Consider the following 24,089-nt stretch of genomic DNA (forward strand, 5'->3'; position numbering starts at 1 on the left):
AGCATTCACGGAGCTGTAAAGGTCGCTCAGCACTGGTTTTCTGCCGATCTTTATAACCAAATTTGCATTTCGAGGCTGGGGGTCTACTCTCGACCTCCGTCCGACATCCGTCCGAAACAATTACTGTCAAATAAGTAATATTCGTGTTTACTGTAACTGTGTGTTTTTTTATGCTAAGTGATAGGACGAACAAGACGACACGCCTGTCCATAACAGTTCCTTGTTTCCCAAGAACTAGGACTTGGGGCTATTCTAAAGCCAGCCTTCGGCTTCGGGCTTCTAATAGAGCCTCGTTAGTTATTTCTTATTTACCGTCCTTACAATGTACTATTTTTCTGTCAAAATGTTAAGTTACGTTCATTTACGCAACATGAGACGCAAGAATTCGCATTCTTCGTGTAATAAAGCGATATCTGCAAAATTACTTTACTTTTCAGGAGAGAGGTTTAAAGATTCTACGAATGAAATTGGCCGATAACTTTTCTATTAAATAGGAGTTATGACATTTCACATACATAATTTGTTTAGTATAATTAGTATTATTTTTACGAGTTTCATGTGACGTGTAATAGCATGTGTCTTTATTAAACTAGGTTACGAATTTGACATTTTTGTTTTCAATGATTGTGAATTTTTTTACATATGGTGAAACGCAAGCAGAGGCAACTGGGCTTTCGACCTGACCTAACACCAATATTCCGTAACACACTTGAGTAAATGAAGAAAGGAAACGAAAATAATAGGTAACACAGTGTATTATATGACAATTTTTATGTGTACAGTACGTACAGTATATTCAAATTGTTTTAATGACAAATCGTTGTAACAATCATTTATTGACGGATCTTTGTATTTGGTTTTTAACGACTTTTTAGCTATAGCGCCATCTATGAGAGATCTATGAAAGCACTTCGTCACCCAGTTAGGTACGTTTACAGCTTCCAGCCTAGGCTAGAATGTCAGAATATTTCATCACCGTGTTATTCAATTATTTTTAGTGAAATGACTCCAGTGACTCCACTAGTTTGTTATAATTATTATTAATAGACAAAACACTACACATCTATACATCGTACAGTGTGAGTTGAGCCTAATAGTATATATATTATATTTTAATATGTAACGTTCACAATTTAAAGGGTAAAAGACGCTCCAATCTGACCCATATAAGTGTGTGTAACGTACTAGTACAAGGATTACACATATACAACTCATACAAGTCTCTTAAAAAAGTGAAAGTTGTAATGCCAAAAAAGATCTGAGGTCGTTCAGTATTACATCACGACTGCACCTTACATTTGCGGTTAACCTAACTTGTAATACCAAGTGCGAAGGATCAAATAAAATTTTTCGGATCGCAAAACTTGGCCTAATATTCTCAATATGGTCACAGGCAACTTTTTGCGAACGTACTCGGTAGTTGTTTTATGAGGTATCGCTACTTGTATTAATTTTAACTCTTTGTTAAGTCGGACGTATGTTAAGTATGTTATTATATTTTTTTTGTATGTAGTTTTTTGTGTGGATTCATTGGTTGGCACTTTAAAATGGAGCAGATAAGCTGTTCGTTAAAACGTTTTTTTATCACGTTTCATATCAGTCTCAGGATATTGTACTGCTATGTCCAGACTTCTACAAAAAAGTAGGATTTTCTATGAAGACAGCTTAGCTTTGAAACGATCTTTTTTATATATGGCACCAAGTGACGGGGTGTACAAGTCGTGCGCCTGGTGGTTAGCGACACGCCTGTCCGTAGCAGTTACAGTGCCACTCAGAGCTTTAAATCGCAAAGATGTGTGGGGAACTGTCACCGCACTCGTCACTTTGAGACAAGTTGACAAGTCCCATGTGCCTGTAATTTTACCGTGATATTGAAAGGCGGTGGCTATGGAGGAACGTTGTACCATTGCATTAATTTTTCTTCTAATTATCTGTCAAAATACTGATAGTGTAGTTTAAATACTATCCCTTTTTGCCCTATCCGATACACGCTATGATGGCCGTTTTGACAGATTACAATACAAAAAAAATATAATCGGTTGCGAGTCACATCTAAAAGTTTTTAAATATATAAGTAGTATTGCAAGGTGTAGCTGATTAAAAAGTTTTAATAAAACGAAAATAAAAATGTTTACTTAAATATATTGTCAGTTCGAAACGGCTTTGTTTTGCCTTGAGCTTAGACGTGAGTTTGCCGGAGTTAAACTTGCTGGCCAGCGATCGACGCGATCCCATAAGTGACAGTCGTATTAAATTTTATTATTAAAAATTTCGAATTTCGAACAAGAAATACCGATTTGTGGCGTAAAATTATACATTCCATAAATTTTGCTGCACGTCACTATTCACAACAATGTACAGCAATTAGCGCCTTCAACAGATATATAGATAACAATTAATACGAAACTTGATGAGCGGGAAAACGTCAAAACGGTCATCATAGCGTGCCGATTCTATAGGTATAATTCAATTTCAACCTAAGTGTCGTTTACCGCCTTTGGCCTTTCAATTGACGATTGTATCTCTTACAATTTGATGCTAAAGTATGCTGCAATTCAAGCTAAGGTATACTGTATTGGACGCTAAGGTCTGTTACACAATAACATTGTATTAAATACATCGACTTTATTGATTTATTGTAACCGAAAGCACATACGGTTCTAAATAGACAAAAGGAACGACTTCAAGTTATTATAACATAAGCAATAGTTTATTAACATCATTTTGTCGCCATTTAACCCACGGTCCTGCGGTGGGCGATGACATTGCTCCCACGCAGCTTTTGTTCTCTATTAATCGCGATTATACATATTCATTCATGCAGCCAGGACACGCAAGATTCATGGTTATTGTACTATGCGATGCGGGGCTATTCTGTTTATGAATGGTTCTATGATTGTAGGATGTTTATTTCAAGGAATTTCATTTTTAGTTTCAGTGATTTTGGGACTTTTAAGGTTCAATTTCACGTAACACAAATTACGAGAGTTGGAAAATATTTGCTTTCGAAAACTGGCTGAGTTCATACATTGCACAATTAAATCAGCAGCAGAGCTCCTTGTGAAAGAGTTCGTGAAGGGAAGTACTGCCACCTTACCTACAAGTATTTCTGCCGCCAAACAGTGACGCCAGAAATGCTGCATTCCAGTTTTGAAGTGTAGGGGTACTGGCAAAATTATATGCAAATGGGAATTGTCAACTTAAGTCACACGGTGTCTGGCACAGTGGCGTGCCCTTCCGATCTCTCCATTGTTATCTTTAAAAGCTCTGATTGTCATTGCAACTGTTATCAGCCGGTAAATATTGATTCTATTAATTTATATAATATAAATTAATAGATTTGTTATAATTATTAATACAAAGATCGAACACTCAGAAAAAACACTTAGAAAAAATTCCTTCGATCCGGTCGGATTCGAAGCGACGTCTTCTTGCATACCGTGGCAGACGCTATACCAACTAAGCCACGGAACGAAACAACGGACCTCACGAATTTTCCTATGTGCTTGCGTCGTGTCTTTGTACTTGGTCTTTCAACGACTTTTTAGTCGTAGCGCCATCTATGAGAAATCTATGACAGATTTATCACCAAGTTAGTACCTTTACAGCTACCAGTCCTGGCGAGAGATGTCGCTATTCACTGTACTAATTAATTTTTTATTGAATTGACATTCAATTATTTTTTGTGAAATTACTCCACTAGTTTGTTATAATTATTAATACAAAGATCGAACACTCAGAAAAAATTCCTTCGATCCGGTCGGATTCGAACCGACGTCTTCTTTGTATTAATAATTATAACAAACAAACTAGTGGAGCTATTTCACAAAAAATAATTGAATATCAAATCAATAAAAATTTAATAAATTAAAAGAATCAAAAGAAGAAATAATAATTAAATAAAATAATGTAACACTAATCACAGCTTATATTTATCCAGTTTTTTTTTTCTAATTAACATTAATAAGATACTTCCGTATGTATAGCAGATATGTTAATAAACTCGACCACTATACTTGCTGTATAATTAACGAACAATGGCAATACGAGTCGCAGGCGCAGGTTGTGTGGGCATGCCATGTTAAGCTAATAAACTTGTCTTTTGCATAATATGGTTACTAAGATTCTGCAATTACATGGTTAAATATCGCATATTACTCTATAAAAGGGGGAGTTGTGAGTAACATTGGTAAGTACCTAAGTCCAAGTTAAAGTATTTAAAATTAAAATAGTTAGGTTAGAGCGCCGCAATTAAAAATATATATTTATGATTAATAAATTAACATAATACAAAGTAATTTTAAAGAAAAACTAATAAATTAATATCAATTTTTTTTTTATCGAGGGACTAAAATGAGCCAAAACTTGTACACCCGAGCTTTAGCGAGGGTGTCTATTATCTACTCCAAGGGTTTATATTGGCTTTAAGTCTTAAGGCAAAACTTCGATTGTGAAAAAAATCAATCTTTCAATTTCACTGGGATGGACACGTCTGCCGCATGCACCCACAGAGATGTGCTGACACAGTCACTTGGTGGGTCACCATGAAGGCGATGGCGGGATTGGCCTAATATTGCGTCAAACAGGGAACTGTGGAAGTCAAGAGGAGAGGCCTTTGCCATACAGTCTGACACAGTAGATTAATTTAAAAAAAATGCGAACCATATTTTTTTGTGAGCGTCTCTAGAATGTTTTAAATGCTAAGTCGCATCACTAAAATGGTCCATTCTAAAGGCCTAACGCGGGAAAATAATAAGGCGCCACCGTCTATGCGGAAAAGGCATGGTACTAAAACTGTAATTTAACCCTTCCAAATCAGAACGCAGTAAGGCTTACGTAATCCTAGTACTTCCCTGGTCACTACTGCTACTGCATGATGAAGTAGAGACTTTTAGTAGCAATACGAGAGTTCCTCGATAAATAAAAGCTAGATTTTATCGTTTCTTCCATATTTAGTATAACATTTCTTTAATTTATAACCAGTTTCTTCTGCGCTTCTAGGAACAAGGACTGGTATAAACATTAAATCTCCCTTAACATCCACTAACGTGTCATATCTATCAACCAGTCACCAAATAAGTAGTTGAACATCGCCGTAACTTCTATTTAAAATGCGTGGAATGCTGTGCGCAAGCGCATCAGGCCACTATTGAATGTTATCGGTGATTTCATTAACACTTTGTAAAACCTTGTAAGTATTCGAATGCATATTTTCTTGTTTAGTTTTTATACCTAGTGTAATTTTTGGTAAGTTTAATAGCTCAGTTTTTTTTTGATGCAGACTGTACCATTATCTACTGTTCAAACACATATGTATGTCGAGTCAATAAAATTGCCAAGTACAGTCAAGCACATCACGTTTGATACTTTGAAGCGTTCTTATAGTAACAGGCATAGAATTGAGGTTAAATCTTATGTATCAAACTTGATATACATTAGAACCTGTACAATGAATAGCATCGTAAAAAGGACAAGACAAATTAAAATTAGGTGCGAACATATTAAATGGTTCTATGGCTCTACTACTACGAGTGTCTACTGAGGATTATGGTGTGCAGAGCCCTTAATTGTAAAAAATACAGAAATCGTAATTAAGTTCATTGAAGAATGTTTTACTACCATGATATTCAATTGTTTTTTTGTGAAATTATTTCACTAGTTTATTATAATTATTAATCAAAGTCAAAGATAATTTATTCCATAGGTAAAATAAATTCACACTTGAAAACGTCACATTTAAGCTACTGCTCGTTCACTACGCTGACTTTCCTGAGAAGAACGAGCAAGAAACTCTAGGGATTGCTCTTTTCAAATAATTGAATCAAATTTGTGTGGATTCTGGAGCCGTGTCTTTCCATACATCTTTATCTAACACGTAGTCTTCACTCAAACTTTTCAATCAAAATATTTTTAATGTAGTTTTTAAACTTAGGAAATTATAATCTTAATATATGCTCCGGAATCTTATTGTAAAAACGTATACGGTTCCCCATAGAAGAGTTGTTTACCTTGGTTAAACGAAATCGTGGTACCATGTTTTTGGACTTAGCTCTAAGGTTAATATTATAGATATCATCTTTCTTATTGAAATTATGTATATTTTACGGGCATATAAAATATTTGAGTACATGTACTGTGATGCCACAGTCATGATACCAGTCTTCTTAAACTTTTCTTTGAGAGAAACCCGAGAGCCTAGACGCTACACGGAACGAATCGCTTGTTTTTGCAATACAAATATAAAACATTGGTTTGAATATCTGCCGCTTTACCCAACATGAAAATACAAAGATCGAATACTTAGAAAAAATTACTTCGATCCGGCTGGATTCGAACCAGCGTCTCTAGCAAACCGTGCTAGACGCTATGCGAACTTAGCCACGGAACCAGCGGACTTTTTTGTCGTAGCGCCATCCGTGAGAAATCTATTTCTTCAGTTTTCTAGAAGACGCTGGTGTTAATGTTAAACTTTGTGTTAATAATTATAAAATACAGAAGTCGTTCTCTACACTGACGTCTGGTCTAAATTCTTAACTAATTTCTTTCTGTGTAGTACGTTTTCAATCCCAAAACGTTTTGAAAATGACGACGTTATGCTCAAGACAGCGTCCGTAACGTAATGCGCACGGGCATCGTGAAAGAGCGTTTAACAGTACAACATGCAACGGCACGCCTGCGCACGGGTTTCTAGGAACATGTGTCGAGTGGAATGTCTAAACACTTTACTTGGCGTTTTATTACCTGTGTCTAACTTGACGCATTTGCATTATCGAACGATTTCCTGCACTATATATACCTTCCCTACATAATGTTCAATGCTTGGTATTCTCTGGAAGCCTCCAATTTCAGAAGATCTTTATGTGTTCGATTCGTAGCCATTCCGAATCCGAAAAATGACAATCCGAAATGTCACAGGGATCATTTTATCTCTAGGTGTACAAGCGATATTCGTATTTTCTTGGATTGTGACCGAAGTGGGTCCCAGTTTTCTAGATTTGTATACTCTCGGATTCATAACGAATGTGAATCGAATGCAGTATGCAAACGTGATAAGGGAAAATTTGATGTCGTATCAGGTAAGTTACAGCGCTGAACAGAGATGGTTGGCGATTACGTCACCGATATGATCCTCAAATTCAAATTCAAGTTCAAAATAATCTTTATTTCATAGGTAAGTATTATTACACTTGAAATCGTCACAATGGTTAAACTCTACCGCTCATTCGTAAGGCAGATTCCCCTGAGAAGAATGAGCAAGAAACTCTAGGGGTTGCTCTTTGTAAATAACATTTGTAAACATTCAACATTTACAATTTTTTATTTATTTGAAACATCAGAGATCGAGACTACCTCCATGAGCTAAACGGGTTACTACCACGGGTTTTTGTCATCCAAGTACGCAGAAGTGGTATAATAACCTTTAGTATAAAGTTTTTGTTTCACTATAGTTTTAGTCCATCCTAGTTCTTTAATAAGAAGAAGAGAGCTAAGCGTATTCTTTGGTGGAGTAATGGCCTACTTTCTATTCCTCCGACGATTCAACCAGGTTGAGGTTGAATTTCGCCTGTGGCTCAGGAATCTAGGATGTCCACCGCAAAATGTCAGGTCGCAGAGGCCACCATAGATTTTTACGGACAGTGCCGGTTATTGTTTTATTTTGTTTAGGATTAGCGCCATCTACCCATATTAGGAAGAGTTAACTAATTTAAGTTCGTACCACACAACGCTATCTATTGACGCATATTTGTCAAAGTTTAGAAAAAGAATTTTAGCTCATTGAATAATATTACAAGAAAAAAAACTAACCTATTACCTATTGTTGATAATAAAAAGGAATTAATTGTTATCCACGGCCTGTGGCCATTTATACATAATATAAACTACTTCCAGACAGTGTTTCCTAAACATTGTTTTGCCCACTCAATACTTTTAAACCCAAGCTGGTTACATTAAGTAAAATAATACACAGTTATTGTTAGTAAACATGTTTTACTAATATTATTTCGGTATCGATAATTTAGTGCGAAGTATGAGCTGCTGCTTATTTTTTACTAAAGAATCCAAGGTCGCGGAAAATGACGAAATTATCCTGAGGTCTGGTTCCCCGCTATTTCATTTTGATGTACCTGGTGGCGATCCACCAAATTGTAAACGCTGTTGCAGACTATTGGTCAGCGCCATCTAGGTATAAGACGGAATGTTGACTTTTTTCAGAGCTACGATCGGTACAATCGGTACGATCGGTATGGGGGTTAGCAGTCCTCTTCAGTTATTGTCCATGATAATACAAAGCACATATGCACACACACATGGCAGTAACTAACTACAGTGACGCTGCACAACTCTACTATTCTGATCCAATATAAGCGTTTCAAGTTCTTTAAAATAATGTTGTATCACACACGCGGTGTTACTACGTGAAGAAAGAAGAAAATTTCGTAAAAATCTGTATCTGCGTAACGTGTTACCCACTGCAATAGCCTTAAAAGCAACCTTTATGTTGCTGTAAAAAATATAAGCTTTATTCTAATAAATAACTCCAATTAACCGCTTACTTAACCGTCCATATTTGGCGATTCAATCCCGACCCGCCCGCCGCCGCCGTCCTTGTGTTTAAATTCATTAAATGTAAAATTTACGACTACATTTACTGGATTTTGTTGAGGTTGTCGAACTTGAAATTTGAACCTTAGACTTGCAAAATGCTTCTTACGATTTAGCGAACAATAATGTTCAATATTTGCCATAATAATGTATTAAAGATACTAATCAGTTTTTATATTTACCTAAACTCCAAGTAACACCAAAGAGTTAATAATACCTCCCTCTGATATCACGAATTAATAATAAAAAGAAAAAAAACAGCTCTTAAAACTTTCTTCTTAATAAACTACAGCATTAAAGTTATATCTAGTAACGAGGAGGTACCATGGACTCTATGTTTATTACTTTCTTGGAATTTAGGTTAATATACTCTATATATTTTGATTTCTGGTGAATGAATAATAATAATAATAACGCACACACTCGACATGGCCCCGCACTAGGGAAACCCTGTGTCGCGGGTGCCATGGACACACATAGACAACCACAAATTACACCCAAACTCACGAGAGAAATAAATGTAGGCCTTACAAATATTTCTCCCGACCCGGGAACCGAACCTGGGCCCTCTGCGTGGCAGTCCGGCATGGTAACCGTTCGGCCACGGAGGCAGTTAATGAATGAATGATACACACTTTATTGTTTAATAACCCCATGATACCGTAAAGACTTACCAGAAACGTGACCGAATAACACGGACGAAATTTTCGGGAAAATTACCGTTTATCTTGCTGTCTGTACCATTCTTTTAACCTAAATCTGTGAATGCCAATCGAAATATCTTCAAAATCATCATCATAGACAGTCTTCTAGGACCGTTTTCACTGTACAGTTAAAGTAGGTGTCGTTGCTAACCCGTCTCAAATTCCCACCCCGTATAAAAGGTGAACAAAGGTGGACTTATCTCTAGAAGAGATTTCTTCCAACCGACCTAAGGCAGTGAGAGTAAATGTCATAAGGCATCATCGCACAGGATAGAAAGACCAGAAAGACAGATTGAATTCGCTTGAAGATTTTTGTCTTCGGAATTCTACTTACAAAAAATATTTAATTTTTAGTTTATATTATGTTTGTGATGCTTAATTACATTACATTCGTACTTCTACTCTACAAAAATTACATTACTCTTAGCTGTCAATAAAAAACGTATAGGTACAGCTACAAGTTTTGGTTTCTTTTCATATCAAGTTGGCAGCAACGTTGTCAGTGAAAGGCTACCTGCGCCATGTTATCCTTCAGATACAGTCCTGATTGTCACGGGCACATTATTGACTTAAATACTTTAACGGTTATTTAAGGTCTTAAATACTTTATATGCCACTTTATAACGACGACCTTTTTTCATGGTATAGCGATCTCTGAGGTCCCGGGTTCGATCCCCGGCCGGGTTAGTGTCGAAAACTAACTTTTCTGTATAATCTCGGGTCTGGGTGTTTGTGGTACCGTCGTTGTTTCCAATTTCCATAACACAAGTGCTTTAGTTATTTACTTTGGGATCGGAGCAACGAACGTGATGTTGTTTAATATTTATTATTCACCATTTGTAAATAAGTTAAACCCAGACACTACATAAAGAAAAGATAAAAAAATAACTCTCAGTGTATAAATACTTTCGTGGTTAGATTGGTAAAAATTCTATAAGCAGTTTTCTACGGTTAATCTTTAAAAAAATTATATATTTTTCATTGACTTACAAATAAATGGACGACGGGTCTAATACAAAAACCACGAAAAATATGTCCCAAGTCAACCTATTTAAATGTAGTGACATGTAAAGGAATATGAAAAAGCTAAAGCGTTGAATTTAAATTGTAATGTCATCGCAGTACTGTCTAATTTTGCTTGCTTCGCTGTCAGTCGAACAAACGAAGACTAAAGCGTGAATGACGCTCTGTATACGATTTGAACGCCCTATAAGTTCGGACACTTTTTAGCGCGGACCCGACGTCCATATAATTGTAAGTCAATGATATTTTTTTTATAATATTAAGTGACGGGACGAACAAGTCGTGTGCCAGTAGGTACGCTACACGCCTGTCCATAACAGTTGCAGTGCTCAGAGCTTTAAATCGCAAAGATCTGAGGGGCACTGCCACTGCACCCATCACCCTGAGACATACGTTGACAAGTACCATGTGCCTGTAATTTCACCATTTCTTGGCCACAATTCGGTTATCGCCTTATTCCACCTGTGTTCACCGCGTCTCGTAACATGTCCCGGCCAGCTCCATTTGAATGTGCCATTAATTGTAATGAATATTATAATGTCTTACTACCATTATATTAAATTTTTTTAATGTGAAATTAGTCCACTAGTTTGTTATCATAGATAGAACACTAACTAACTAAGCTTACATAGATGGAGTCAACAGAACTGATGAGTTTTTGTATGCGTTTTGAGTCCTTAGGTTTTCGCGGTTGTTACACATAGGAAATTAAACTATTTTTCTGGATTTAAATCGCGTATATTTGTTTTTTCAAACAAACCAACTTTTCGGGCCGTTTACAGCATTGTCATGGTTGAGGTGGCAACGTCATCAATCAGTTATGTCTAATATTAATGCAAACCACCCTATTTTTCACTACAGTTACAAAAGTTATTAATGAAGCACCTTATTTTTAATTTTACAAAGAAACATTCTAATTTAAGCTCTATTATGTTCTACAAACTATTTTCTTTTTAACATATTAATTAGTACTGCAGTCTTAAGTACTCTCTCTCTCATCTTAGCGTTGTCCCGGTTGCGTCCTCAGCAGGGTTGCTGCGGAGCCCGGGGTCCGCTTTCCTACTCTTTCTCCTCCACTTTGCACGGTCTTCGGCATCCTTAGTGGTGAGACCATTGGCACGCATATCACCCTTGGCGACGTCAAGCCAGCACTTCTTGGGTCTGCCCCTTCTACCGGGGCCCGGCGGAGGTGGCATAGCCAGACATTTGTTTCCCACGTAGCAAGCCGGTTTCCGTAAGATGTGGCCGTACCAACGTAGGCGGCTTTCTTGCAGTTTATCTGCAATGTCACGGACATGAAGGCTGCCGCGGATGCGGGAGTTTCTGACACGGTCTTTCCGTGAAACTCCACACATCCAGCGCAGCATCTTCATTTCCGTGACACGCAGCTCCTGCTTATGACGCTCAAGTACGGGCCACGTTTCACTGCCATATAAAAGGACAGGCCTAATGATGGATTTATAGACCTGTCCTTTCAGCTTAACCGGCATCTTGGGGTCACAAATTACACCAGTCACCTCACGCCACTTTGCCCAAGCGGCTGCGATTCGGGCTCTGACGTCGCAGTCGATGTCTCCGGACGCGCTAAGTACAGATCCCAAGTATTTAAACTGGCCCGTAGGCTCGACCGCGTCTTCGCCTATGCGTACGGGTAGGGGATCTGTAGCGTTGCAGACCATGTACTCAGTCTTCGCCACATTTAGTCTCAAACCGCCGTTCTCAAGCGACTCCTTCCACACATTCACTCGTCGTACCAGTCTCCCTCTATCCGCATCCGCCAGCGCGATATCGTCAGCGTACATAAGCATCCACGGGGGTTGCTCATGCGTGTCTCGGATGGAGCTTGAGACCTCGTCTAATATCACGCTGAACAGATAGGGACTGAGAACTGAGCCCTGGTGAACTCCGACTGTGACAGGGAAGGGTTTAGTGTCACCAACAGCAGTCCTAACCATGGATTCGGAATCGCGGTACATGTCTCGGATGATGTCAATATAAGCTTCTGGTACCCCTTTGGATCTCAGTGCCCACCAGATCATTACACGGGGGATACAGTCGAAGGCCTTCTGCATGTCAAGAAACATGAAATGCAGAGGCGTATTCTTCAATCTGTATTTCTCCATGATGACCCTTAGGGCAAAAACAGGATCCATGGTCCCAAGACCAGGCCGAAACCCATATTGACCCTCCGAGACAGCACTCTCCTGTCGGATCCGAGAGTCTATTATACGCTCGAAGAGCTTCATGGTGTGGGACATGACCTTTATGCCCCGATAATCGCCACACTCCTGCACCGATCCCTTCCCTTTGAAGACTGGAGTGATAATACTCAGTCTCCATTGGTTAGGGATTTTACCGGTGAGGAGCACGCGATTAAAGAGGCCGGTAAGGATGCCCACACCACGGGGACCCATTGCCTTCCAGGCCTCGATGGGAACCCCATCGGCTCCGACAGCTTTCCGATTCTTCATGCGACGAAGAGCTAAGTGGACTTCCTCAGGCGTTACCGGTCGCACTAGTCCCTGATTCGGAGGGAGGACCGGTGGCTGCACCTCTCTTTGCTGCTGATTCAGCAGCTCGTGGAAATATGAGCGCCATCTCTCCTTCACCGCGTCGACCTCGCATATAAGGTTGCCATGAGGGTCTTTAATGCAGCGACACTTGGAAATATCTTGTGCCGCTAAGACCCTCGAACGTGCCAGCTTAAAGATAAGCTTCTGCCCCTCAGACGATTCCAACTTGTCATACAACGGCTGCAAGTGGTCCCGTCTGGCGTACTGCAGTCTTAAGTACGTTTGGGATTTTTCATCAGAGGAAATGCTGGATCCCATACAGGTGGTACGGAGAAACCATTTTACCTGTGGAAATTAGAATGTTTTTTAATTTCAATGGCCTCTCGCAGCATCGTGGGTAGATAACGGACTTCTTTTCCAAGGACCTGGGGTGAATGTGTAGGTTTATCCATGACATGCTCGCAGACTGTATACTTGTTTACGCGACGGTGTTTGACATCAGCTATATTTTCTTTGACGCAGGTACAAATACTTCGCTTCGTTGTACGCGTTTCTTACATTTCTTTCATCTTTGTTATTGGTTTTAAAAAACTTTATACTTTCATAGATGGAATGTTGGATTTAATTGTACTACAGCTCAATATAAACCAGTAAAAATAATTATTTTTCCTTGCCATCAATATTCCTGTTCTATCATTATACAGAATGTGCCTGGAATGTAACTTTGGCTCTGTTTCATAAAAATAATAAACGTTTTATGACATTATCAGCTCGACTGACTCCTGATTGGTTATGAAGCCACAGAATAAATATGACCAGTGGTTCTGAAGAAATGATTATATAATAATAATAATTTAATTGATAAAATAATTAAATTAATTAAATTGGAGTATGGGCTTGTCCTATCCCATCTCCAACAAAAGGGCTGGCTCAGCAGCTGAGCTGGCGGAAAGGCTAAAAAGTAATAAGTACCAGGACTTTGACTCCGACTACCTATTTACCGCCTTTGGAGTCGAAACTCTTGGCCAGTGGGGTCATTGTACCTTACCTGTGTATTTAAATTTATTGCCTAATAAATGAAACAATTAATTAAGTTAGTATTAGACATAATTACATTCGTTACTGATCCCAAGGTAAGTAATTAAACCACTTGTGTTATGAAAGCGGAAACAAACGACGACGGTACCACAAACACAAAGTCTCAAGATAATGTAGAAAGGTTTGTTTTCTACATTGATCCGGCCAGGGATTGAATCCGAGACTTCACCGTTGACGACACTCTACAGTTTTGCCTCTCAGATCTTTGCGATTTAAAGCTTTGATTGGCACTGCAATTGTCATAGATAGGCGTGTCGCTTACCACCAGGTACACTATTTGTTCCTCCCGTCACGGCATATAATAGTAAAAAACCATCCCCGCTTCAGACCAACAACACCTACTGCTTCCATGTACCAAGCCACCGGATTATCTATACCTGAAAATTAATATGTCGCGACTTGTTAAAGGAAGTAATTATATACAAATTAGTATCAAACCATATTATTAACAGCCCAAGACATTTGCATGGACACTGTGGCCCACACCTATATCCACACAAGCATGGGTGACGCAAAAATTAATGCAGCCACGAACCGCAAAGGGGTTAATACGTCAACCTCAGACAATACTACACTTTTGGGGGTTTTTGATGATACCAAGTGACTGGACGAACAAGTCGCGCGCCTGATGGCAGGGGACACGCCTGTCCATAACAGTTGCAGTGCCACTCAGAGCTTTAAATCGCAAAGATCTTAGGGGCGCACTGAGTCCGACACCCAGAGACATAAGTTGACAAGTCCCATGCGCCTGTAATTTCGCCAGCACCCTCACCCTTCCAAATCGGAAAGCAGTATGTTCACATTACTGCTTAACGCCTGACACCTATTTCAGGTGGCAGTACTTCACTGGACAACTCTTCCATAAGGTGCTCTACTGCTACTACTCGTAAATTATTATACTTAGTATTTTTTGATGTTCACCTCAAAGTTGTACGCCTGTTTTTTTTTAATCTGTGTTGAGGATCATTTGCCAGTTCCAATAAGTTTTTATGTGATCAGTTTGCTACGAGATTGGTTAAACGAAAGTTGATGGGACCAGTAATTAGTTAACTCGTAAAAGTTTACCATCATTAACGAACCGCGGAGATGGCTTTAACAAATAAAGGAGTACGAGGAATTTACGCAGATTGCCGTCTAATAAATTAGTTAAGTCATTTACTTGATGGTGTTTGGCTGATTTAGGAGATTATTAAACTTTATGCTCAATCAAAAAGGTTTGAAAGCTATTTGCAGTAGTACATAGTGAGATTAATCATAATATTTATTTATTAGGTTTACCAACGTCTGTGTACAACACGGAAGAAAAAAATAGCAATGGAAGTACCTTAAGCCTTGATTACTATGAGAACCGATGTCGCCAAAACTCACACATTCTTAATTTGAAACATATTGATATTGATCGGTCGTAGTTTCAAATTTAAAAAGTACCCTGTTAGCATATCGTTGAAAAATCATTGCCGTCAATACACATTTTTGCAAGTTACGACGTTTTGATATTATATTGAAATTTCAATCAATGTACTGCCATCTAGCGGTAAATTGTTGAACGACGAGGAATTGCAGTTATTAATTTAGTCCTCCAAACAAGAAGCGACCATATTGCAGGGGTACAAGCTTTACTTCTTGTAACAAAATAATTATTTCGATGAACAAAAAATTGAACATTTATTATATAAGACATTCCGATGATATGAAATTTAACCACGACTAATACTTTCGGTGCGGTTATCATTTTTGCACTCCAAAACAGTACAATTAGGCATTTTTATAGGATTTTAGAGAATTTACACGAACGAATGACAAATGTTGTTATCCCTAAGACAGGGCTCATATGTGTAACATTATTTTAATATTAAGACCTTATGTACCATATGAAGACAATAAATATATTGAGTATTGACTATTGAAATATCGGACTGAGCTCAGATATGTCTTTCGAGACCTATAGTTGGCACGCTAACTAACCACTTCTACTGTATTTATTTTTCTGTGGTGTACAATGTTACCTATTATACCAAAGGTGCGACAGTGTGGCATGAAATGGTCTAGTCTTACGTCGTTAGGGTTGTAAGTGTTTAACATTATAAATATATAAGAGGTTAGGAAAAGAGAAATAACAAATTCAATCTAAGCACAACGCGTGTGTAACTCAAGAGCCCTGCTCCTGTATCCTGACAACGGTTAGTAAAATATAAAAAGACTTAATAGTAGTGAAAATGCCACGGCTAGACCACTACCCTACGTACGTGTAGTTGCACCCAATGTTTTTGGTAGGGGTAGTCCAGCCTATTGGCAACACGGCTAGGATGATATTAAGAGGGAGCATGCCAAAAAAGTTTTGACGTTGGCTCCGCCCAAATTTGTGAATCCAATATATGCCTGAAGTTTGCGTGATATGCGACAGGAGATGTTGAATTTTGCGCATTAAAAGTACCAAATTCATTTTAGCGGAATAACTCTAAAACTAAAGGGATTAAAAAAAATCCGTAGTGACAGTTCTCGATCATGCATAAATATAATTAATTATCTCATTTTTGTCCTAATAACCTGTAGCATGTCGAGGATGAATCGAAAAAATGTGAAAATTAGAGGTTATTTCGTGTTTTTTATCTATCGAGGAAACTTTATTGTTTTATGTTTCTGATTAGTGTCTATGCTTGAATATATCGTGTAGTTACTCATACAATATTTTATTTTTACTTTAAAGTGGATATACCCCTCTAAAATCAAATCGAAGATTAGGAATTTTTCCTCTGCTCCCTCTTAACGCTGCCGCGTACACGCCTCGTGAGTGAGGCACCCCTCTTGCGAATAATGGCATGAAAGCCATCTGTGTGCGCCTACGCAAATTTTATTTGTGGCGTGACCCAACCGCTCGAGCCTTAGGATAGCATTGAGTTTCAGTCTCCTGAAAAGTCATCATTTTGTAGTCCTCATGTTATTGTATTTTTGCAGTCCGTGGCTGTTTGTGACGTCGCACATGCTTGTGGCCCATTCCCGTTACTCACAAAAGAGTGGACCACAGACAGTGTCCACACAAAAGTCTTAGGCTATTAATAATATTGTTGAATATTTATTACATCAAGGATGCAAAATCGTAATTATAACTCATGTTTGTATAGCAGATCGTTCGTCTTGTAACCATAAAATTGACAGTTCGATTCTTGTTAAGAGTCAGCATCGTTTATGACTTCATTTAACTAAAGAAAATAAGACTTAGCAAACCTAGATGAACAGGTGACAGGTGAAGTATCATAAAGAGTTATCGCAAATGTGAAATTCCTCAGAAACACTACAAATTTTAATACATCTATGAATATATCGGCGTTTTTTGATAGGTATTTTGATAGGTTTTAGATAGGTTTTTTTGATAGGTTTTTTGATAATATAGAGATTTAAATCGCAAAGCTCTGAGGGGCATTGCCACTACGCCCGTCACCCTAAGACATAAGTTGACAAGTCCCATGTGCCTGAAATTTCACCAGCACCCTTACCCTTCAAAACCGGAACACAGTAATGCTGACATTACTGCTTGGCGGCAGAAATAGGTAAGGTAGCAGTACTTCCCTGGACGACGTCCTCTCAAGCAGGGGGCGTGAGTTCGAATCCGGGATAGCTCCTATGAGTTACTTGGAATTTATGTGCGAAATCTAATTTAAAATTTACCATGAGCATTGCGGTGAAGGAAAATATTGTGATGATACCTGCACGTTGAAGCAGGTTCACAATCTTCGGAAAACTTGTCAAGTCCCCAACAGAAGTGGGCCAACGTGGCTATGGCCTAAACCCTTACCTGAGAAGAAACCCATGGATGATAAATGCATTGATGGTGATATGTGTATATATATATTTTTTTCTTCTTTCCATAAAGGAAAAGGCAAAGGTTTTACACCAAGTTTTACACCGCCAAGTCTTGGTACATTATTCTTTTTTGGTACATGAAGTTGAATTATGTTTCTGTAAATATGGCCGCCACAAAGAGGATAGGCAATTTGAGGCGGCGTGCTTGGATTGACTCGGGATTCCTTAGAACGGGCCGATACGGGTATTTTAGTTCGAGATTCGTATAATTTCGCGTTTTAATCTTCGATTAAGGCACAATAGCACTATCCTATTCCACTTTAAACTAGATTTCACAAAATAATTGAAAGTCAAAATGAAAACGACAATTTTCCCTCCAAAAGGTCCAGAGCGAATCGATATGTATATAAACACGGTCTGACACATAGATTTAAAATCTATGGTCTGACAATATTTTAGTTACTAATCGAGTATTTTTTTGGGAAATAAAAAAAAGATCCGAAAGAATTGTTGGTACATTCTTTTTAATTTTTTTTACGAAGTCGAAGCATTTACTGTTGTGTGCTTTTTTATGACATATTGTAGAAAATTATTACCCACTGACGTGAAAGTATACTAGAGAACAAGACACAACACTAGCGTGTAGAAAATCAATGAATAGAGATTAGAAATCGTGCAAAAAGCCCAGTTTTGCTCGCAGGAAAGAGCTGTCTACACCATACGTACACCTGTTTGCTTCCACCGTGAGATATTCCCACTTTCTCATAGTATCGGTAGTGTGTTTGTTGTACAGAGAAAAAATGCAAATACCGAGTAAACGACATGAGGTTCAATCTAAACGGAAGACTTTGCGTATGCCTATTTGGATAAAAAAAAAAAGAAAAAAATCACCAGGACTTGGCTGTATAGTTTCAAACCTTTGCCTTTTCCTTTACGGAAAGAATGAAGAAAAAAAACAACAATAACACGACATTAAGAGTGGTTTACACACGACGACTTTTAGCATCGATTCAAACGCGCGTAAGTCGCGCGTGTGTGTAAAGGTAGACGATTAGCAACTGCATCGCGTTTGCATCGCATTTGCATCGCGTTTGCATCGCTGCCATTTTACAGAATTCCAGTCAAGCAATCCCCGTTCCCGCCGTGGCTTATGTAGTGATTTTCTCAAACAATGTGAGGACATTATAAAAGACTAAAGAGAAGAAGATGCATAATACAAAAGGTAAAAGAAATGTTAATTAAAATTAAAAGTAATATTTGACATAGTATTTAGAGGCATTTTTGTTATCGCTTTTCTCACAACATAGAAAAAGGCCAAAAACAAAAGAGAAAGTTTATTTTACCGCATTAAAAAATATGATAAATTACGATGCTATTACATACACTTGGCGGTTGGCTGTATGAGTTTTTCTTTTACCTGTTCCCATAGTTCATTATTTAGTAGGTAGATTCAAGTTTAGAGAGGTGGACAGTAATGGATTTTCACACTTACTTTGGCCGGGAAGAAGTCGCGGTATATGACAAACTTTCCGTGTTCGTTTTTTGAAGGTAATGCAAACATTTCCTAGCATGTTTGAGATAAACAAATATATTTTTCACCCCACTTTTTGCACGCGTTTTGCAAAAGCGTTTATTGCACGCTAGCGTGGAAAAGGGTTTCGAAATTCAAACTTGATTATGGACAATGGATAATGGCACGTTCAACTACGCGATTTCTGGTACATTACTTATTTATGCAATATAAATCCCTTGGTATATTTTATTCTTATTATTGTTGACATTAAATTGACAAATTGTGTTAATCAAATTATTTTAATTCGACGAAGAACTAAAATATTTTCAATAATCACACAAAATAAAAGCACAAGCAAGAATAAAAATTGATGAGCTGAAATTAAGAACGCATCCGAAGATAAACTTTTTCTTATAATTAAAAAAATTATGTTTCATAGTTCAACTATTTTTCTTTCATCTACCATTTTCCTCGCTATAGTGAGGTGAAAAGTTTTGTGTTTCGCTCGGCAGCAAAGTTGTTTAGCGTCTCGTGGCTTGAAACCCTCGCTACGCTCAGGAATCTTATGGTCGTATTCCAGAACTCTACTCAATGCTTAAGTCAGGACTTGAGTATGATTTAAAGCACTGAAAATTATACTCAAGTCCTTGCCATTAGGGTCGTATTTCCAGTGCTTGCAATCATACTCAAGTCTGCTCAAATCCTGACTTGAGCATTGAGTACAGTTCTGTAATACGACACTTAGCTCCCTTCGCTTGCTCAGGTTACAATACAAACACTCGTGTCAAACAACAATTTTGCATCCTTGTATGACAAATAACTATTAATGTATTTAGGAATTTTAAACAGGCTAATCACGTACTGCGACTAAACAATTTTTAGCATTTCCTGCGCCTTTGCTAAATAGTTTTAAAATATCATAAATATCCAGCGACAAAACTTTAAATTTTACCGTTCTCCGGACATCCTTTCATTAAAATGCAATAAAGAAACATTTTAAATAAATAACTGTCCGCTTAATAACATTTGTGAAAACAAATTATGCGTAATCTATAATTAATAGTTATAAATTTTAATAAAACCCGTTTTATAGGAGTAGACATCTTGATTTGCACAATTTTATATTATCATCATAAACAACTCATTATACAGTAACACTTTTGCGATTAAAAATGAAGCAACTTTTTTGGATATTAATCGTGTACGGTCACGAGGGGTAAGAGGAATACCGGGAGAAGAGGAGCTTGAAGCCTTAATTCATTATATATAGAGTTTAGTACTATAGTCTCTCTGTCTATAAAATAGACAAACAAATTAGTTTAAGTGATTTTAAACAGGAAAAAACTCATTATTTTTATAAGAAGTTTACAAGAAACGTTAGCAAAATTTGCTCGTTTTCGGTTAAGTATTTTGCGTAATGATTGTTAAAACATGAGCTGACAAAAAAAGGCAACTTTAGTGCAAGACTTTATCTGTTCTTCCGAGAGCTTAAAAAATTTGACTCAAAATAAAATATCGATACCTCCATTGAACACTACTTAATATTTTGACCTGCCCCGGTAGCATGATAGTCGCGACGCGCGCGATAAAATTGAAATAAGCGCGCGCTAAGGGCTATCTAAATTAGATCTGATTGAGACAGCCAACAGCGCGCGCTTATTCCAATTTTATCGCGCGTGTCGCGACTATCGTGTGTAGCCATGCTACGGAGGCTGTTCTGTTTTACTTTGTTTCTTTATTTTTTTTGACATACTGAGCCGAGACGTGGTCACTCACGATGCGGTTAGTTCATCAGTTGAAAGTCCATTAACTTCCTACTTTATACTAAAGGCTATTATACAATTTCTACGTAGGTATTTGGATGACAAAAATCCATGGTAGTAATCCGTTTGGCTCTTTCAGGTTGTTTCTGTATGTACATTTAAATTACTATATTAATTGTAAAGAACAACAGCTATATTTTCTTGATCATTCTTCTCGGGGGACTCTACCTTACAAAAGAGCGCAAAGTGACGATTTCAAGTGTAATTTTCTACTTACCCATGAAATAACGATATTTCAGAATTTTTTACTTTGATATTTTTTTATTCTAGTTCAGTGGACTTATTAGATATGACGTCACGGTAGGAGTATAAGGACATATTAGTCCTCGTGCTCCCAGTAGGAACACTCAGTGGGAGCACGAGGAAACGGCCCACTGAGCATCATTATCATCTATTCATTTTATGGCCCACTACTAAGCATGGGTAAAGACCCATTTTATGATACTGTGGGAGCTGTGCTTGTAGCGTAGAGAGAGGCACAATTTAATAATAAACGAGGAATACATTCATAAATACAGATTCACTGTGAGCGTTCGGTTTGAAGATTTGTCCAGAACTCTCTCGATGTTCATTTGACAACAACCTTCTATTTTTTATACAATTCTAAATATAAACCTACCTTATTTTTTAGACAGTTTTAAATTCAATATACCTCAAACCAAGTGCCTCAAACCTGCTACAATACCAAGTGACTGGATGAACAATTCGTGAGCCTGGTGGTTAGCGACACGCCTGTCCATTGCTTTAAATCGCAAAGGTCTGAGTGACACTGTCACGGCCACCTTTATACATAAGCTAACAAGTTCCATGTGCCTGCAATGTCACTAGCACTTATTCTTCAAAATTGGAACGCCGTAATGTTCACATTACTGCTTGGCGGAAGAAATAGGTAAGATTTACTTACCATTGTTTCGAAATTATAATCAAAGCAAATACTGTGGCAAAACTCACGACCTGCAGTGACGTACAATTAACCATTAATAACAATTGATACAAAATTGAATCTATGAAGATTGTGCATGCGGTTACACCGATTTAAAGCAACAATGTTGCTAACCGGAATGACGTTACAGTGTGTTGTATTCTGATTGTACTTTGTTAATTGTCCAGGCTATGTATGGTATGTGGAAGATGACAGGGCATAGATTATTGTCTTCCAAAGGTCTTAGTTGGAAGTTTGTTTTGTAATCATAAAATTTGTCTATTAACGCACACGCGCTCGCAATAAGATGCTGACAAAAAAAACTGATACAAACGTCTTTTGTACAAATAAAATAATAGTACATTGTGTATTAAAGACGGCATATAAGAAATTACGAACGAAGGCCTATTGGAATCCCAAAGCCGAAGGCTTGTGAGCTTTAATAACTACAGTTTTGTATTTTTTTACCGTCCGTGATGTATACACTATTTTACATCACATTTACGAGGAAGTAAAGCCAAAGTCAAAATTGCAAGCTTTTGTTTTCCTTCGTTGTATGTAAAATATCCATTTTCTGGAGTAATTTAAACTATTAGGTTTCCAGAACATTCTCATATTATTAAAAAGGATGGACGTAGATGGTAGGGCGAAATACGTTGCTTTAAAGCGACATGTTTATTGCTCGGTCTTGAGAATATAAGTATGAGTAAATAATACAATATAAAATAAAATGTAAACTTAAATGCTAACCAAGCAATACGCACCACATGTTGCAGTTAGACTATAAATGTCGTCTACCTATACTACAACATACTTTAAGAAAGGATCTTAATTAATTGTTACAATATTTCAAACTAAATCACATTTTACTTGTTGCAGAACAAAGATGGCGCTGTGGTGGCTTGCAGTGGCGTGCGCGCTGGGAGTTGCGCAGGCGCAGTCCAACTACGGGTCACAGGCGAACAATATAGAGTACCAGGGTGGTCTGCCCGATCAAACCGTACTCGATGGAAAGGTGGGTACATAAATTATGTCTTGTCTTGAAGACTGAAGAATGTTCAATGTTCTACCCCTATATTTGTAATAGTCAATGCTATCTCAGTTCCCTAAAGACGTCAAATCGTGACCGTTATACAGTAATATAGTATTGTAGAATACTACTATTTTGATCTAAGCACTAATTATAGACAAAATATAATTTTTTGTAATACTACGCGACGGGATGAACCGGTCGTGCGCCTGGTAGTAAGTGACACGCCTATCCATGACAGTTGCAGTGCCACTCAGAGCTTTTAATCGCAAAGATCTTGGGGGCTGCCACTGTGCCCGTCGGTACGGTATATTTAATAGGAAGGCTTTTTCTGACAATCATTACAAAAAAAGTACTTACAACTTGCCTATACAATAACAATAGGCATAGTAATGGATAGCCAACGGGATTGTGGTTACAGTATTCCACTTTTTTCCGCGAAGTAGGTTAATTTAATAGCATCGTAGCGCCGTGTGGACAACTTTTTTAAAAAAGAAAATTATACTTTCTGTTGTGAGTACTGAGGCCACTTTCTTAGAAATTGAGCCAATGATCTATCTTGCGGCGTAGGAAGAACAAATGGATATTTAATTTTTGTCAAGTCTCATATATCATTAGACAAAAAACTAACTAAAACACGTGAATAATCTCAGTGCGGAGTACTAAAAAAACTGACCTCAAAAGTAATTCATCCCGTCTTTCGTCCCGTCGTCGTAATTCAGCCACTCTTAGAGGTGGAATATTTTCTTGAAATTTAAATGGGCCCAATTCTGAGGTACCCTCTCTCCAACAAAAAAGGATATTATTAATTTCACAGATTTCCCATAGATGGCACGACGGCTAAAAAGTCGTTGAAAAACCAAATACAAAGATACGACAACAAGCTCATAGAAAAATTCGTGAGGTCCGCTGGTTCGTTGGTATAGCGTCTGGATCTGATTAATAATTCTAACAAACTAGTGGAGCAATTTCACATAAATAAATAACTGAATATCAATTCAATAAAAATTTTAAAAAGAATCATCAAAATAGGTTCACAGTCAGTTGTCGCGTAACAT

General features: G+C 37.7%; 1 protein-coding gene across 1 annotated transcript in view; it reads left to right on the forward strand.

The window, feature by feature from the left end:
• Positions 1-24,089, forward strand: part of LOC113233252 — a 152,136-nt gene that overhangs the window by 104,542 nt on the left and 23,505 nt on the right. Inside the window, exon 4 of the mRNA XM_026468295.1 lies at positions 22,881-23,016. Within this exon, the coding sequence (XP_026324080.1) occupies positions 22,888-23,016 (129 nt within the window). The 5' untranslated portion in view covers positions 22,881-22,887. The remainder of the gene's footprint in view (positions 1-22,880; positions 23,017-24,089) is intronic.

This window comes from Hyposmocoma kahamanoa, unplaced genomic scaffold (genome assembly GCF_003589595.1).
Source record: "Hyposmocoma kahamanoa isolate Upper Pololo Valley unplaced genomic scaffold, ASM358959v1 78, whole genome shotgun sequence".
Taxonomy (NCBI): Eukaryota; Metazoa; Arthropoda; class Insecta; order Lepidoptera; family Cosmopterigidae; genus Hyposmocoma; species Hyposmocoma kahamanoa.